General features: G+C 38.3%; 2 protein-coding genes across 4 annotated transcripts in view; one reads left to right on the forward strand and one right to left on the reverse strand.

The window, feature by feature from the left end:
- Positions 1 to 1,976: 1,976 nt before the first annotated feature.
- Positions 1,977 to 3,636, forward strand: LOC127948604 (suppressor of cytokine signaling 1-like). The gene is made up of 2 exons (XM_052545165.1): positions 1,977 to 2,251; positions 2,678 to 3,636. Exon 2 carries the CDS (start codon positions 2,752 to 2,754, stop codon positions 3,355 to 3,357), a length of 606 nt encoding a protein of 201 aa, XP_052401125.1. The 5' UTR covers positions 1,977 to 2,251; positions 2,678 to 2,751; the 3' UTR covers positions 3,358 to 3,636.
- Positions 3,637 to 7,315: 3,679 nt separating this feature from the next.
- The window catches only part of LOC127948552 (protein CLEC16A), a 56,793-nt gene continuing 45,554 nt past the window's right edge, over positions 7,316 to 18,554 (reverse strand). For all 3 annotated transcript variants that reach the window (XM_052545037.1, XM_052545029.1, XM_052545046.1), the window contains 2 exons: positions 12,725 to 12,868; positions 7,316 to 9,274 (listed from right to left, as the gene is read on the reverse strand). In XM_052545037.1, coding sequence (XP_052400997.1) covers positions 8,844 to 9,274; positions 12,725 to 12,868 — 575 coding nt within the window. In that variant the 3' untranslated portion in view covers positions 7,316 to 8,843. The remainder of the gene's footprint in view (positions 9,275 to 12,724; positions 12,869 to 18,554) is intronic.

An 18,554-nucleotide genomic window follows, 5' to 3' on the forward strand; every position in this document is an offset into this window, starting at 1 on the left:
GAGAATTTGCTGTATAAAGACTCGGGATTCAGTCAGATATTATAAATCTGCTGCGTATGGCCTTGTGGATTAAAAGGATATGCACAAATATGCAATTGATTCCTGGTGGCTGTATTTTCAACAGTCCTCGGAAAGGGTGGAATTGGAGTCATGCATTTCTGTGCATGATGAATAATAATAAAAATAATAAAAATAGGCCTGTCATCACATACTATAAATATCTGCAGAGAGATCTAGAGAAGGCATGAACTCAGACAAATAATGATGATAGCACTGTAACAAAATGTCATTGAATAAAGATGTGCATAACATGTCAGTTTGATGAAGAGGATTATTCCAGGGAAAAGCTCTGTTAATTGACCCAATGGCTGTTTGTTTAGAGTCCTCTTGTGTATGGAAGTGCAAGCACGTTTTTCTCCGCTAGTGGTCCTCATACTGTAAATATGAGTCTTTCTGAGAAATACTAGAGAAACGAAAGCATAACTAGCAATTCTACTAAAAGGCAAATAACTCGTAAAGAAAATACTCCTAATTTGCATGACTGGAATTTCAGTTTCACAATGATATCGTTTAAACTAATCACAGAATCAGAAGAGTGCATTTTACTCAGAAAGGTATTTTATTGTACTCTGACGTCATTCTTCATGCTAAATGGGCTTATATGGTTTTTACACATGAAGTCTCATTAACTGGGCCATGAAGACTAAAAGCTCCTGAAGACAATACATTTTTGACTTGCCCCGAAATTGCATTCTGGAGACTTCATATTTAATAAGAATTTTGGCACAATAAGCAGAGCCTTTTGTGTGTGCTGTCTGAGTTGTTTATATGCACGTGATGCATGTTGTCATGTAACTTAAAATATATCTCTATTAGTAAGAAATGAAACTCATGGATATATGTTTGTCTGGTCCACAGATGTGGATTTAGTGGATGAAAGTGAGTTTCATTTATGGCTAATGCTTACAGAGCCAACCCACTGAGGGCCTGAACTGATTTGTCAGCTAACACATGTGTTATGTTAACAGCACAAATACAGACGTGCATAATTCAAAACAACCATAACAGACAAGTAAGTTTAACCCCAAGATGCATGGACTTTTATTCATTATTTTATTGACTATAACTGGATTATTATGTAGGCAATAACCCTTCTCTCAGTATTGTTAATAGTTTGCATATAACCTATAACAAAACAAAAATAAAGCATGTTTAACCCCAAGATGCATGACTTTTATTATATATGCAAAGCTGAAATTTCATCAGCCATTACTAAAGTCTTCAGTGTCACATGATAATGTAGAATTCATTCAAATATATGCTGATTTATGTTGGAAACAGCTGTGCTGCTTATATATATATATATATATATATATATATATATATATATTATTTGATGAATATGGTTACATTTTTTTTTTTTTTACAATATGTCTTTATTTCACAATATTATGTTTTTTCTTTATTCCTGATCAAATAAATGCAGCCTTGATGAGCAGAAGAGACTTCTTTAAAAAACATTTGTAAAAAATCTAACAGATCCCAAACTTGGCAGTGTGTGTGTGTGTAATTTATTCCTAAAATCACCGGGAAATGATGCTGATTAACAAGAGTGTAGAAGCACCTAACCCTGATTTAAAGCCTAAAACGGATATTTCCTGAAAGTTATATTTCAATTGGAATGTTGTTCCAGGATCAACAAGGATGTTGATCAAGGAACATGTTGTACTTAGTGAAATCACGCTCACCATAGACACACACACACACACACACACACACACACACACACACACATATTAGGAGATTTATGTGGCCCTAGACCTTAGTTGATCATATGTATTATTCATTCCAATAAATTGTAATATTCTTGGTATTCTTATAGACCTTTCTTTGGACATGCAGAAATGTTTAGAAGAGAAGTGAAAGAACAGACGCACCACTTCAGGTAGGCGTGGCTAACCCTGAATTGATTTCAGAGAAAACCTGAAAGTGAAAGGGTTCGGGGAAATGGGCGGAGCTGTTCGCATTAAATGTGCTGCTCTCAAAGCGCCTGGCAGTTCATTCTGACATTAGAACGAGCTGAACGCAAGCGCACGGAGTTTCTGTCTCGCGCTGTGGAACTCTCTATGGAGATATAACGGTGGAATAAATCAATGGGAGTTAAAAAAAAGCTGATTTTGGAAGCGGCGACGAGAGTTTGTCCGAGGCAAAGTTGTACTGACTGCTCTTGGATTGAATATTCGCTAAAACGGTAAGATCGCAGCTAAAGTTTTAATTCTAAGAACGATTCAACAGACTCGAAATGTTTAAAAATGTACCGAGGGCCAAATTTAAGAACGTCTTGTTCTTGATCACGTAACGCTTATAATAACACGTATGAAGTAAACTTTAGAATTTTAAAATAATTTATAAAGCTTTTTGTAAAAAAAAAAAACGTATAAAAATAAACTTCTATTACATTCTTTTAAATAAAAGTGAGATCAAATAAACTCAAACACTAAACGCCTTGATGATGAAGTGAACAGGATTAGTCATTTTTAGATTTAAATCCTGATGACTGAATCGAAGTTGCTGTGAAACAAGCGAGTGTATTGGAGCCTGTGTGATGTTCAGCACACCATGTGACTGACTCAGAAAGGCCACTGATTAACTCTGTTCTTCACTTGCTCTTCAACAGACAGATGAGTCTCATCTAGATGACCTTCCTGTGGTACGGTATGGAAGACCACACTGGTTGGTCTTTCCTGTAGGATGGTGGCACACAGTTCAGTGGAAGGGAATCAAGGCACAGAAGAACCCCAAGCGAGGACAGAAGCCTCCCCAGAGGTCTCCCAGTCTCAAAGGTCCAGGCCCAGTCCACAGGCAGCGGTTATCCAGACACATTTCAAGCCCTTCAACTATGCCAGAGACTTCAAGACCATTGCAAAGACCACCTCAATGCTAGAGGAGAGTGGCTTCTATTGGGGTCCCATGACTGTGGAGGAAGCACATCAGAAGCTGAAAAAAGAGCCAGTCGGAACTTTCCTGATCCGGGACAGTTGTCAGAGCGACGTATTCTTTTCACTGAGTTACACAACACACAACGGTCCCGTCAGCGTCCGGATTATCTTCAAGAATTCCAAATTCAGTCTGACTGGCAGCAAGCAATCTTTTGACTGTCTTTTCAAACTGCTGGAGCACTACATCAGTTCCCCGAAGAAGAGTCTCGTCAGGCCCTACAGGAAAGAACCGGTGGAGTCTCTGCAGCAGCTGTGCCGCAGACGGATTATCGAAACATGCGGTGGAAAAGACATCGACCGCATCCCTGTGCACCCGATCCTCAAAGACTTCCTCCATGCCTTCCCTCATCCGCTATGAAGACCGGACTCATTGCATTAAAGCGCTGCTGGAATATTCTGGAGATACTTGATGGACTCCTCGTGGTCCTGCTCTGTTTTAGGACGCAGGAATCCTACTGTAGCACATTCTGGAATATTAGACTTGAACACTGCACAATGAAAGTTTACATTGTTTGTGAATGTTTACACTATATGGGAATATTGTGTTCCTTTGATTCTATTTCTGCCATGCAGACAGCTATATTTCAAGATAGTAGTTTTTATAAAAATAATAAATATATTTGTAAACAACTTAAAACATCTCAATCTTTACTTTTTGTTGTGGTTGGGGGATTCATACACTCATAGATCTAAATGGAAGTGCTTCAATAGTTTTTATTTATTATTATTATTTTTTTATGATAGGTAAAAATTGATAGCCTGAATGTACTGTAAGTCGCTTTGGATAAAAGCGTCTGCTAAATGCATAAATTTTAATTTAAATGTAATTTTTAAATTTTTAAACAGAAACATTATCAAATTTTTAGATTGTAGCCAAGAACCTTTCTCTCGATATTGATAATAGTTTTTATATAAACAACCTACACTAAACAACATACAAAACACTAAACTAAACTAAATAAATCTCAGATGACATTTCAAACGATCTTGAAGTGCTTATGCACTATAGGCGAGATGTTTCCCACATACAAACTGAACCTCACCCTAGTCTAACAGGACTGAAGATTTATATTTTAGCTTAATCCATGGCCACGAAACCCACCTTTATCGTAGAATCTGAAAAGTCATGTTCAAGCTATGATATATTTTACTAGATTACGGGCTTAGTGTACCTGAATTCCTGAAATGACACATAGACACGGACTTACAGGAAGTTCAGACCAGACGTTCTGTAGTGAACCAGGCTGATTAATCTAGGTAGTAGCGTGGTTGAGGGGCGGAGCTGTGGTGACCGTAAACTGCTTATGGCCCAGACAGACATTTACAAGAAATGAAGTGGGTTGTGAGGACTGATGGAGTGTGACGGGGAGGAGCCTGTGATCTCCAGAGACGCGCGTACGTGGTATCAATAAAACTCTGCGACACATCTGACAGGCTTACGCAGAAAAATGACTAAGAACAAAACAATACTTGGCATCAGGGGTTCACGTAAACTTTAGATCACTGCTTGAAATTCCATTCGAGGCTGAAGGATGTGATCTGCACTGCGCAGTCATCAGATAAGACTCTGACGAGATGTCAAAACACTCAGACTGAGTTTTAGTCGCTGTCAGACCCCGTTCTGAATGATTCCTCCTCCATAAAACAATGGGAATGAGCTGTTTTCTGGCTAAATGGAGAGATTCGAATCAATCATTAGCAAAACATTGGAGGAAACATGTCAAAGTTCAGACGTGTAAAGGAAGCAAGCTTTATTACAAGTAAGCTTATCTTAGAGGGGAAGAAACCCTTCCTGATTCTAATGAATTTATGTTATATTGTGGAAATGAGGGGGAAATCATTCATGCCCGGTTGGCTAATTTATCAAATAATTTCCCAATCCAGATTATTGATTAACTAGTTCCTATGTTTAAATTTGACACAAACTATTTCGATAGGTGGCTGAGGTTGACTGCGTGAACTGGTGGATGCGGTAAGGGTTAATCAGTCGATCTTCCATCAGCCGCCTGTGCCGATTAATACACGTGAAAGTGCATAGTCACTTCCAGGAAAACAGACAGTTGTGTTTCCCTGAAGAGCCCCTAATCTCCACTGCATCTGGCCTCAATTTACACAAACATGCAAATGTACACACATGTACACACTCCTGAGCAGTGTATTTCCTTTTGGAACCACAACGCTCCCCTCCAAAACGCAGACACCGACAGATATACACACACACAAGCCTGTGTGGGTAATCTGTTCACAGAATCAGCCCTGGTTTGAGCTCGGAGTGCTCGACCTCAACCTATCCACGCAGAAATGGGGAACTCTCAAAGACTCAAATAAAGTAAAACAAACTGAAATAAGAGTTAACCAACCTTTTCTTCGGTTTAATTGATTTCTAAATTTAAAAGGCAAGTAGCTATCATTGCGCACTACACCAAAACCTACTCATTGACTATTTAGACGTTGCTCTGGAAACACGTTACCCACGAGTAAACTTTTTTTAAAATCTATTTATGGTTATGATGCTGAAGCCCCCTGGGAGTGGTTTTTGTAAATTGACAATGTTTCAGACCACAAAGCTATATTCCAGGAAGGCAAGTGATATGGCTACACCACATCATGGTTACTATGACAACACTCATCTCCTGCCATCCCACATCAAGGTAGAAGGTCCCCATGTTCTCCGCTAAGACTATGTGGGCAGGACTTCCAATTCACTGATTCACAAAGATAAACCTGTTTCACATTAACAGAACACAAAGACGACCTTTCAGTAATCTCCTCGCCCCCCTTTTCCATACAGACAGGTGGGTTTAAGATGGTTTGATAAGTATCAGTAAAAAATATATATACATTTTGTATTTTCACATGTAAGGTTCCATATGAAGGGCTTACGGCCCCCTAGGGTCTCGGTGGAGGTACTGCAGGGGGTCCAAAAACACGTTTTCGACCAGATTTTGGTGTAAAAAAAAAGTTTGTAGTAAACAAAATATCTATTAATTAAACATTGTCAGCGTCAACCAAATTTAAATGTAAATTTTTTTCACGCGATATTAAAATTCGGTCAAATATACAAGTGTACAACTCTACCCATTGTTAAGGATAATCTTAAAGGCTTTGCAATGCATTGCTAGCAACAACATCACCATCTCATGTACTTAAGGCAAAATGCAAGGTGCTGTATTGTGGCAGGTCATACATGGCTCGTCCCAGGCAGATGCCATGTAATTCACACAAGCTAGTAAGAGTTCTTCAGAAATATCACCCCTGGGACGCAGCTTTCCGCAGAAGGCATGAGACGAGACCTCTGTAGAACACGCCAATGAGACTCTCATGAGACCGTCTGCGCGCATCCATATATAGTGCTCTTAATAAGCTTCATATCAACCTGTTTCTCAGACCAGAGGAACCACACTGAAGATCAAGGTCATGCTGGTTCATTTAACAGATGCTTTCCAAACTTTGCCAAACTGACACACATTGAGATGGCCATCACAGCCTAATTGTTCACAGAAACGCTTATTGATATTGAATTGAAAGCAGTTCATGACATATTACTGCATGGCATTTATTTTCAGTCGAGGAGGATCTGGCGACAAGCAGAAGTAGGACCCTTGAATTATGTAGATTGTTGAATTTTGTCAATTTATTGTGAATTTCCTTGCTTGAAAACCTGTTCATATGAAGCAATTGTGGGAAGTGAGGATGTGGTGGTGGTGGTGGGGGCGGGGGGTTAAATTAATGGTAAGTCTCTGGGAAAACACAGAGCAAATAAATAAACAGAAATTGCATTTTTCTCAGCATCGCACAGATCCATCACTGGTTTCTGGAGAAAAAAAAAAATTCCCTTCCATTTTCTTGGAGTGATTAACATACACTTGCATGGAAAATCAACTGAGAGAAATAACTTCCCAACAAGCAGCCAACTTTGCACAGTAAGAAAAAAAAAATCACCTCAAATTTAATTCATATTTGCAGTTTCCCCTTCCATGGGAATGTGGCTTTGTCATCACAGTATTACAATACACATGCATTAGTTGCAAAAATGGTACTTATATATATATTTTTTTTCTTTACCAATCACAAGCAGAACTGGATTCCAGAAAGAGTTCCCCTTAATCATCAAGAGACCCAAACACTGAGAAACCCACCTATTCTGGGAAACGATGACTATCGGGAATGAAGTAGGCTTGCTGATATTTCACCAGAACAGGACATTTATAAACAAACAGTGTGAGAGGAAAGATTTTAAGGCACTTTAATGATTGACGAGATGCTGCTTCATTATAAAACTCATTTAAAAGATGAAAAACAAGGTTAGGCGAACAAAATGTACATCAGAATAATTTATTGCATGACTTTGATAGCTCCAGTTGGTCAATTATTTATAACATTAGATCAAAAAAAATCTTTACACTGTGTACAAACTATGAAGCCCCCCCCCCCACACTTCTCGACAATGAATTTAACCTCAAAATACTGATATATGCAGAATAAATCGTATTGCTTTAAAGGTAATATTTTACGAACTCCGCCGATAAAGCTTGAATCTGAGTGCCTTGGTTTGGAAAGAAAAACTCCCAGTCACGGTTACCACAGATTTGCATCAGTGCCACACCGCAAGGGTGTGTGAATCCCTTCTATGTGCTACAGTCTATAAACCCAAAATTAATTTTCCATTTCAGTCCATTAGTGATGGTAGACCAACTACTTGAGTCTGTAAGTGAAATAAAGGAGTCTTGAATAGCTGTTATTGCACACCAAAGGAAAACGAAACCACAAACACATCTCACCCAGCTTTAATTATGTGTGTCCAGCACAAGCTCTTGATGAAATCTATAATATCAAGTGTTAAAGAACATTAAAACGCACCTAAAAAATGGATGAGTTGCCTCAGCTTTAAAAAGCAAGGAGACCACTTGAGTGGTACTTAAGCAGTAACTACATGAATGAAAACGGGGAAATTCATCCTGTGCGTCGGCAGATTTTAAAAAATGTTCCAGAAAGAGGTGCGGCAGTGACATAAACGCTTAGGAATGAAACTCGATGACATCAGGTTCGTTCACCTGATGAAAAACCGTGACTGATATAAGTGAGTCAGCGGTTTTTATACAAAACGCTTGATGGAGCAAGCGTTCATGGGTTGAATGATCTCAAATGCAGTGATGAATTCAAACGGGTTACTTGAAGCTCATACCGGTTCCTCACAATCGCCGAAGAATGACACAAAAGGGCATTTTTCAAATCGCTGAAGTGAAAATGAAGGTTCAGACGAAACTAAATATACCTTCAGAAAAGAGCACCGCTGGATAGACCCAGAAGTCTTTGTACATTCCTCAGTGTTAAGACTGGTGAAATCAAGCGGGCTTTCCCCACTACAGATTTATACAAACACGCCTTCTCCTCTCCATCTGCTCAGTATCATAAAACCAATCGCACACACACTCCAACATTCGCACACAATCACAAAACAGTCACGATCACCTCAGCACCAGAGCAGAAAGAATAACGCACGACAGAAAAAAGACTGTGCTTTAAAGCAGCACTCGTGACAAAACAATAATGTTACTGTTCTAAGAGTGCCGGCCTCCTCTGAAATGCATCATGGTCTTGTTGTAAGGAGAAGTACTGGTAACCGCTGTGTTAACACAGTCGGCAAATAGACAAAGATACAATTGAGGGCCTGAGTCACCAAAGCTGAAATGATGTGCAAACTAGCTAAACTATCTAGTTGCAAACCAGAATCGGTCATGCTCACATTGAGCAATCAACATTAACATGCGCTTCTTGCTTTAGCAACCTGGCCCAAATTTCTTTAGTACATTTTAGTTTTTAATTTGAGTTGCAGTAGACATTTCAGTCTATCGCGGTCTCCTCCTCCAGGTCTGGGTTATTCTCTTGGTCGGAAGTGACGGCTATAGAGTTTCTCTCGGGCTGAGTCACAGGCTCCTCCCTCTGTACCTGTGCCAAATCCTCAGTTTCCACCATAAGCAATGGCCCAGACTCAGGGGATGGCTCATCTTCCTCTGGGATGACTGAAATATCCTTCTTGTTTTCTTGAGTCTGCGAGTCTGTCGCTCCCGTGTCGTCATCTTCCTCTTGACCGGCAACCGCCATCTCTTCCCTGTCCTGGACAGAGGACTGGGTGCTAAAGGAGCGCAGGCGAGGCGGGGCAGAGGGGGGCAGCAGCGTCAGGGAGTCCACGCTCAGTGTTTCAGCATCATTGTCAGACAGTAGGGAGATGGTGGGTTGCGGTGCAGGGGTGAGGCTAGGCGCCAGGGTGAGTCCTGAAACAGGGAGGGCAGGACCAGTTAGTTCCACACATGCCTCTCCTGACTTATGGAGAAGGGGATGGGAATTACACACATGCAGAAAACCTCTATTCATACTGAACATACAAACCACACAAAGGGAGAACTGCACCCAGTGTTCAGGAGGAGAATGTCAGCTTTGTTAGGCTGTTTGTGCTTGTGTGTGCTGTGACACATAGATGTGAGTTTGCTGAGATGTTCGGTATACAGATGAGGATGGATTGATAGATGGCTATTAGCTACATACAGATAGATAGGTAAAATGATGGCTAGATAGATAGATATATGGAGAGACAGACAAATGTATAGTTGGATGGATTGATATATTGCTAAATAGTTTGGCAGGTAGACAGGTAGATATATAGACAGAAAGCCAGACAGACATACAGAGAAAAATGGATGGTTGGATAGATAAATAGATAGACAAGACAGAGAGACAGCTAGAATTAGACATAGGTCAGACGATAGATGGCTAGATAGAATAGATAAAGTAATCATAGACTATGTGAGAGGTGCAGATAATAGAATTCATGCCACATGTTAAGAATTGCTGATGGGTTAAGCCTAGGAGGGAAGTGGGAGGAGCTTCAGACATGTCAATGGTGAGACTGTGAGTCAGACTGGTGTGAAGCGCTCCGCTAAGAATACAAATATGAACGCAAATGGAGGAACATGAATGGCAGAGAGCCTTGGAAGTGATAGGATAAAGACAAAAAAAAAAAAAAAAAATACAGGATACCGTGCTTTCTCACTCTGAGGAGGCATTAATTCACCGAGCCTTTGGATTTCATCAGCTAAGCCACACTTGCTAATGTCATGCACTTTTAAAGAGAGGGTTCACAACTTTTATAAATACTGTATTTTTTTTTTAATAAACACTGTATTTATAAATACTGATCACTTCACTATTAACTTTAAATTAATACACTGCAAAGCCTAACTTGGCTAATTTTATTGGTCTTTATTGATTAATTGCAGCATTTAGACTCATTCGGACATACAATGAAAAAATCTGTTATTTTTGGGTTATCAACTAATCTCAATCGTTTCCTGACCAGTTGAATTTTATCAGGCTTACCAAGTGCACACACACACAAAGCTTTAGTATTTAATAGCACAATGCAAGTCACTGGAAACTAAGGGGTCCACTTTGCATCAGTGTCACACAGACATGCCTGTTATGTGTGCAGGGAGCTCTAAACCCACTCTCCACCGTGCCTGTCATCTTCTGACAGAGAAAACACGCACCTTCGGCCTTCCCTGCCAGACCTGACTAGAGAACAGAAGGACAGATAAGAACGCATCCTACTGACTAATGCATTTAGCATCTAATCTGAAGAGTACATGGAGCAAAACCTACAGCCATAGGATAGTATCAATCATTATCAATTACGTTAACATGCAAAGCACACTACTGTATATCTACATAGAAAAACAACAAAGCAGAGTTATGGTGACGGCTGGATTTAAAACAGAATAGTTCAATGAAGTGCATTGGTTAGCACCCTGGCTCCAGTTCTGGTTTGAGTCTAGACTACAAAATGTTTTGGTTCTATTCTCTCCTCAACCCATTTTACTTCTATGACATGATATAAAGCAATGCGGGACAAGAATTATGAGAAGTGGTGCATGTTTATTATTTTCACTATTCTTCAGATTTGGAATTAAATGAACTCAGGGATCATGCACCTTTGAATAAATTCGTGTTCACCCACTGATTCCTGGAGTTTGGTTTCCATCTTTTTTTCCACAGGGAATTTAGAGTCTTAGTTCAAGTGTTATAAGCCACGATCCAAACCAATCACACAACAGTACAAACTTTTATTTGAAGCAAACCCATGAAGCACTGCAAATGATGACTAAATATCTAAATAAAAACTATGCAAAAATATAAGTGAGATTCTCTGACTTGTGGACTTTTCTGTACAGCATAATGGGTAATGTAGTTTTTAAACCTCAAGTTCAACTGTTAAACACGATTATTTTCAATATAAGTTCATATAATGCAAACAGATTACTTCAACGAAATCATACACCATCGCTTTTCTCAACTTGAAACTCTAAGTAGGTCTGTCTTTTAACTTCTGGAACCCCAAAACTTTAAGAAAGTTGGATTTCCTGTTGACTTTAACTCTATGCAGGTTGAATACGTGCAACCACAATGTGATACATGTCTGTTATGACAGAGATCGAGGGGAGAAATGGTTGCAAGTCTCACCACAAATCCACACCTTCAAAACAATACGTCATCTGCCACCGTTTCTAAGAACTTCTCTACAAAGATGTGCCGCCCCACGAGGCATTAACTAACAATGAATGTGGTCAGCTCACACTGCTGCACTCGGGTGATTGTGACCGTGCCCTTATTCAAACAGCGTATTCAAACAGTGACTTTAGAAAACTCTTTGTCCAAAAATGAGATCAAAGAGATTATTAAATGATATGGACGGTTTCACCCCAGACAACTCCAAAAGGTCACTGTATTTCAAAACAGATCATCATAGTGATTCAGAGAATAGAAGGAAAAGAGATGCATAATGAAAGAAATGAAAAAAGCCCATGACCGTATTAGTTAAACTCCTCCGCCACAAAATAGAAATCTGTAGGAGATTTCACAGAGGCCACAAGACTCCACTCCTCTGTTCAGAGAATCAGCTACCAGATTGGTTCCTGGGCTCTTGTGGTGTGAAGACTTTATGAGCTTTCAGGTTTTTCCAAAACCACGACTGACCACCACTGATCATTGCTGACAGATGCAGTGTAGGAGGCAGAGATAAATAGAGCAGCCATAGACTATACAGACCTTTAGAGGTGAACAAAGTCCCTCAGGGGCTCTTGTTCTACTCAGCCATCAATTCCTAAGAGGCCCTTTGGGGGAATATTTAGCTAACAGTCATAAAATAGATTTCCATTTAAACATCTACTTGATCACAGCTTACCAGGGAATTACGTTTTTTCTTGTTTCGCCAAATTTGACTAAACTGGCTGTCTGGCATGTGCTCAAAAGGATGAAGTCAACATGAAATTTCACGAAATTTCACAACCACTTGAAGAACTAAAAAAGGAATCAGACTGCACGAGCTGTGAAGTTCTGAGCGTGTAGTTATCAAGAATCAAAATACAGTAATCTGCATTTCTAGGGTTGTGACAATACAACTGACACTGTGATATCGGCAGGAACCAAAATGACCACTCGCCAAGTGCTACGTGAAAGTACAAATTGGCTTAGGAGATTTAATAAAAAGGTTGTCTGATCTACAGTGAGAAAAACAAAAATGATTGCGCAGTCTGCTTCTATGCAAAGAGGATGCTTATGTAGCAGCAGGCATGAAGTGTTTTGGTATTTCAGTGAAAGCAGTTGGTAGTAAAATAGAGTGGTTAAGCAAAGTAGAGAAGGGAGAGGCAAATGTGGAGTGTGTGTGTTACCTGTTTGACTGTGTGTGACCGTGTGTGTGGATACGTTGCTGGCTGTGACCGAGTCAGAGGGGCCGGTGGGGTCACTAGAGGCAGATGAGGTGGAGGAGGAGGCTGATGTGGGGTTGTTCTGGGAAACGTGAGCCACGGCAAAACCTGGAATGCAAACACACAGGCACATGCAAATTACTTAGACACCGACAGTCCTGGCATCACTGAATGTGAAGTGCAGTAACACGTGGAAAAAAACGTGTGTCATGAAGTGACGCGTGTACTTTCTGTATTTAACTTAATTACTGACAAAAACGAGCTGGAACTGTGGCTTAGCTATTACAAAAGTGCAGGTTTGAGTCTCCCCATAACCCCTCTCTGATCAATAAAGACCCACCACCACCCTATTAGAAAAAAACAAAAAACAAAACACCTTCACTTTCTGATTATTTAAACATTAATTTATCACATTAATATATTTTGGTACAAATAACGTTTAATAGCTAATTGCTTTAACATGATCTAATGAGAGGCAATGAACAGACCTGTTTTTTCAAAACACTTGGCATCAAACCAAGAGTTCTGGGAACCACAATCTCTTTTACCTGAACCAAGGACACGTCATCAAAAGGGACTGAGAGACAGCTATTAGTCATCCATTTCCCTATACAGAGAACTCACTTTTGTGAAATTAAGAACCACTACAATCCTACCCAAATCTGAAAGTATCGATACCTTTTGTAAATATTGAGAGATTTGATGGTATTGCCCACTCTTCTTTGCTGAACTGCTCAAGTTCAGGTAAATTTGATGGTGACTGTTTGCGGACTGCATTCATCAAGTCATTCCAGTCTGGGCTCTGATAAGTTCATGCAAGGACATTCATCTTTTCCCCCTCAACCAATGTGTGCTCAGTTTTGCTGTTTGTGTTTTGGGTCACTGTCATGTTGGAAGGTAGGGCTTGGAGATATGGCCCAAAGAATTAACACAATAACATTTTTAATATTAGTCGATATTGATAATTATCATGATAAATTCTTAAGTTTAAAGGTAGATTTTTAATCATTAAGATTTAATCATTAATTGTGGTTTTAAACCACTCTTTATGGTCAGAACATGACAAACACTTCACGTTTTTTACGACTTTTAAAGTAATTTTTCCTTAACAAAATAAATGTCAATATAGAAAAATGTATGTCTTAGTATCTGCATCTTTTAATGAGTAATATTGTTTCAAATCATGAAACAGGGTTGTGTCCCTGACTTTGATGACTTGCACAGTATGCAGTGCAGGCTGCAATATTAATAATATTATGTATTTTTGTCTCTTAGAAATGCACATTTGACAGTAGCTTGAGTCGACAGTAATAGTAGCTTGATTTAGGATGCAGATGTAAATTTGAAAATTATTCATTATCAAAGAGTAACATCTGTAAAAATTGTAACAGCCTCATTTTTATTAAAATGAAGCAACAACAATAAGTGTGTGTGTGTGCACAGCAAAATCTACAATCTCTGACCTCTCAAGGGTTTATGTGTTAATGGTGTGTTCACGTGCATCAGTTAAAGCAGTACAGAACAGTGATTAAACCAAAGACTATAGAATAACCCAAGACTCTTATAGTTTTGAATGGGGACAAAGCCCCACCTTCTGAGTAAAAGAGCCAATCGCGAATTGGAAAAGTCGTTACATCACTGCAGCTGCTGTTAGAAGTCCCGGATGCTATAGAAACAGTCAGCGTTCTGAGACTTGCGCTTAGGACCGTGCATGTGCACTGGCTGTTCTAGCCTGAGAAAATAAGCTTTTTAATGCTATTTGAGTGAAATAAACAACATTTAAGAGACGGTTGTTGTCAGAAGGCATTGGCGATTTTAAACCTGAAATTTAATTGTAAGCTTGGTGAACATTTTTAGAGAATTTGATGTTTCCCCATTCATGGCTGCACTTGCATGCCTGAGAGGCATTTCAAAGATGGCCGCCGAGTGAAATGACTTGTCTTAAAGGGACTTTGGTAGTATTCCCTTACCAGTAATGAAAGAGAGAGGCTGTTTCTTAATACCAAGTAGGCAAAGTTCAGACTTGTGTCCTTGGTAGTTCGGACTTGGCAAGGATGGAAGGATGGACGTCCGGTAATCCTCCAAATGGAACAGCAGTCTACTTGATAATGTCAATCAGCTCGCCTTGGCTACTCCTCACTGTATATTTACATGAAATATGATATCAAGGAACAAATTATAGATTCTCGATGAGACCAAAGATTGCCTGTTAGATTTACCCAAAACTAATAATATCTCGTTTAACCACTATAGAGATATCACAGTCAGCGGCAAATGTCAGAATGACTAGCCAAGGTAAGGCTGCTCTCAGTGGGATACATGAGCACTGAGCGCCTAGTGAAAGTCTGGAGCTCACATCTCCAAAATCGGTAAAACAGATTTTCAAATAGGTGCTATCTTTATAAATAAACTGCAAATTTGGGTCTTAAACAACTACATTCTTGCCTGAAAAACTATTAAAAGTACATTAACGCTCGCTTGTTGGTGCGAAATGCATTGTGGGATACCTGCTCCCTCAAGTTCTCACAAGTAACCTCTTGATCCATCCTCAATAAAAAAGGTGGCGAAAGAACACATCCGGGGATTTGAACTGTACTCGGCTAGATGTGAACTTTGAATTTGAACAGTACTTGGGCAACGTCTGATGACGTTTCACAAGTACAGACAAGAACTTATATTGAGAAACAGACAGAGACAAGAGTCAGTGGTTGCCCAAGAGGTCCTCTTTGTTGTCTGAGGAACATAAATGTTGTTTGTTGTCACGGCATCTCTACTCTCTCAACTGCCACCCAAAATTTGGAAAATGTAACTGGACTGTTCAGTGCAAACTCATTATAGCACGTTAAATTAATTTTAATTTAAACATGTAAATAGACATAGATACATAAAAAAAAAAAAACTAAATATATACAAAACATTATATGTATATGTATATATATATTTTTTGTGTGGCTTGACAATTTTTGGAGAGTTTAGCATTGTAATAAACATGGAATTGTTAATGTGTTTTTTCTCAGTGGAACAGATCTGCTATGATGCTGCTGCTGCAGAGCAAGTAAAAAAACATATGCACATATAAAATATATGAGACAACCTCCCCATAAATATACATGAAATCACCCTGAAGCAGATCTATACAGGTGGAGCTGGGGAAGGTGGAGGAATTCGAGAGTGCGCTGCACCAAAGCCACTAGAAGGCAAGCCTGCAACACTTAGCCAAAAAAAAACAAAAAAACGTAACTGCTAATGTTATATGGTTCCGCTTTGGCAGTACGTGTGAAAGGAGACGAGAGGCTTTTTTTATGTCAATGAAGTCGGTGACTTTTTGTGCCAGGTGTGATTCAGCTTATGCCACTACTCATTCATTCCTATGGTATCCGTAAATGGCGATTGACTGTTGCACAACTCTGACTGAAATTCGATGACTTCAAGGCTGTAATGTAATTGGTTATTAAGGCACACATGATCAAAGTTGACTGTTATGCTTTCTCCAATAGTAATACAGATCTTCTCATCTATAATAGAGAACTGGATCGCTCAAGACGTCATGAAAGTGAAGCAGACGTGCCGCCATACTGGTTTTCCCAAGTATTCCCATACCTTCCATTGAATTAAAAGGGAATCATGGGAATTTAATGAGAAAACATAACCTATCAAGTCAGCTTTTTTAATCTGAACCATCTCTGTCCATTCTTACAATGCAAACACCCTGGGCATGTAAACGTTTTTTTTTTAATGTCGAAATTTCCCCTGCTTATTAAAAATCTACTCTTTACAGTAGCGAACATCATAAACATGATAAACATCATATGGACAAATGACAAAGTGCTCATCCTGAAATCTAAAGGAAGATTTATACTTTGTATACACGTGTACCTTTATTCACCTTGTACAGTTATTCATTGTTAATATAATTTTGTTATAGCGGTTTTATTTGTACAGTAGATGCTAACTGCAAATGTTTAAACAATGATTTTGTTAACAGCAGTCATTTTGAAGCAGGTAACGATTAATTTGTTTTTTTACATGGAAACGGTAATGCTAGTAAACATATCTGCGCTACCTGGGAGAGTCTGAAATTATGTTGCTCAATCAGGACATTAAACATTTTAACTCCTAACTTATTCAGAAAAATAATTGAGTACATACGTAAATTAAACTTTATTTCAAGATGGTAAGTTATGCTAACAGAGGCTATGGTATCAATCATTGTATATTCAAATCAGTTTCTGATACTAATAGTGCTCCTTTAGCTCAGTTGGTAGAGCATAGCCTTATCGAGCACAAGGTTGGGGTTTCGATTCCCTGGGAACACATGAAAAATCGATAGCCTGAATGCACTGTAAGTCGCTTTGGATAAAAGCGTCTGCTAAATGCATAAATTAAATTTTTACATTTAATTTAATTTAATATGTTTATGTTTAATAATTCTTGAATAATTACGTACATAAAGAAATAGGCTATAATTTGTGTTGGATCAGTTACCAGTGTCGGCAATTATGTCACATTATATCGCTTATCCTGCCCAAAAAGACCATAAACACTGCAGATAACATCCAAAGTAAATATTTATTTACATATGACATAAAAATGAATCCCGTTGACTGATTTGCGTCAAATCGTGTGATCTTAAGTCAGTGGTTTGCCTGTGACTCAATAGAGCTCTCTGCCGGTAGGGAATAGTGAGATGGTGGATCAAACCTGTTGGCAGTTTAGAACGCGATGAGCGATCCAATTATATACAGATCAATGTATAGAACATATCGGCCTGCACCATCTAGAGTTTCATGACAGAACTTTATATATAGTGGGTATAGAAAATAATATATACTGTGTGTGTGTGTATATTTATTTTTGTATGTATGTATGTATGTATGTATGTATATATATATATATATATATATATATATATATATATATATATATATATATATATATCTCACACTTAAATACAGATTAAGTCACATTACTGTGTGAATTACTGGTCTGGAACCAAAAGTCTACACAATGGTTGAATACCATGACTGCTCAGAAACACAGCTGGCAGAGAGGAAGCGTTACCTAGAAACCTTTTACAAAAAAACAGAACATAACTTAGAAAAACACAAGATAAATTCTGGGGAAAACTAAATTTGGATGTGCAATGGTTTAGAATTATTCAAATTTTTGTGAAATTCTCCACAGAGAAAACTGAGTAAGCAAGTCCCTTTTGGAAATAAAAAATGCAAAAGAGGCAATATTTCAAAACATATATTAAATATATCTTATACTGTAACAGAAACAGGAACCTCAAATTTTGTGAACACTTAAAACACGTAAAATAGAAATTTTAAATTCAAAGATCTCAACAGATCTCATCTACCACCAAATCATCCTAAAGACTTTATGCAGCAACCAAAGACAGACAGAGACATTTATTTTCCATTCACTTAAAAAAGTTAGTTAAAAAGTTAGTTTTTTAATGATGTATTTATTAGAGTTACAAAATAAATTTAATTATAAAATAAACTACTATTAAAAAGTTTGGGGTTTTTAAGACTTTATTCATTTTTTTTTTTATCTCTTATGCTAATAAAGTTTGCATTTATTTTATCAAAAAGACAGTAAAATGTTAATCCTATTAAATATTACCATATAAATAAATAAATGTTTTTTTTTTTATTTTAATAGATTTTAAAATGTAATTTATTCATGTCATGCAAAGCTAAATTTTCAACAGCCATTGGGCTTCAGTGCCACATGCTCCTTAAAAACGAATATATTAATTTACTGCTCAAGAAACATTTTCTATCTT

Source organism: Carassius gibelio, chromosome A3, assembly GCF_023724105.1.
Source record: "Carassius gibelio isolate Cgi1373 ecotype wild population from Czech Republic chromosome A3, carGib1.2-hapl.c, whole genome shotgun sequence".
Classification (NCBI taxonomy): domain Eukaryota; kingdom Metazoa; phylum Chordata; class Actinopteri; order Cypriniformes; family Cyprinidae; genus Carassius; species Carassius gibelio.

What these genes read in the sequence shown, in the direction of transcription:
- LOC127948604 (XM_052545165.1), top strand. Translation starts at nt 2,752, where the DNA reads ATGGTGGCACACAGTTCAGTGGAAGGGAATCAAGGCACAGAAGAACCC.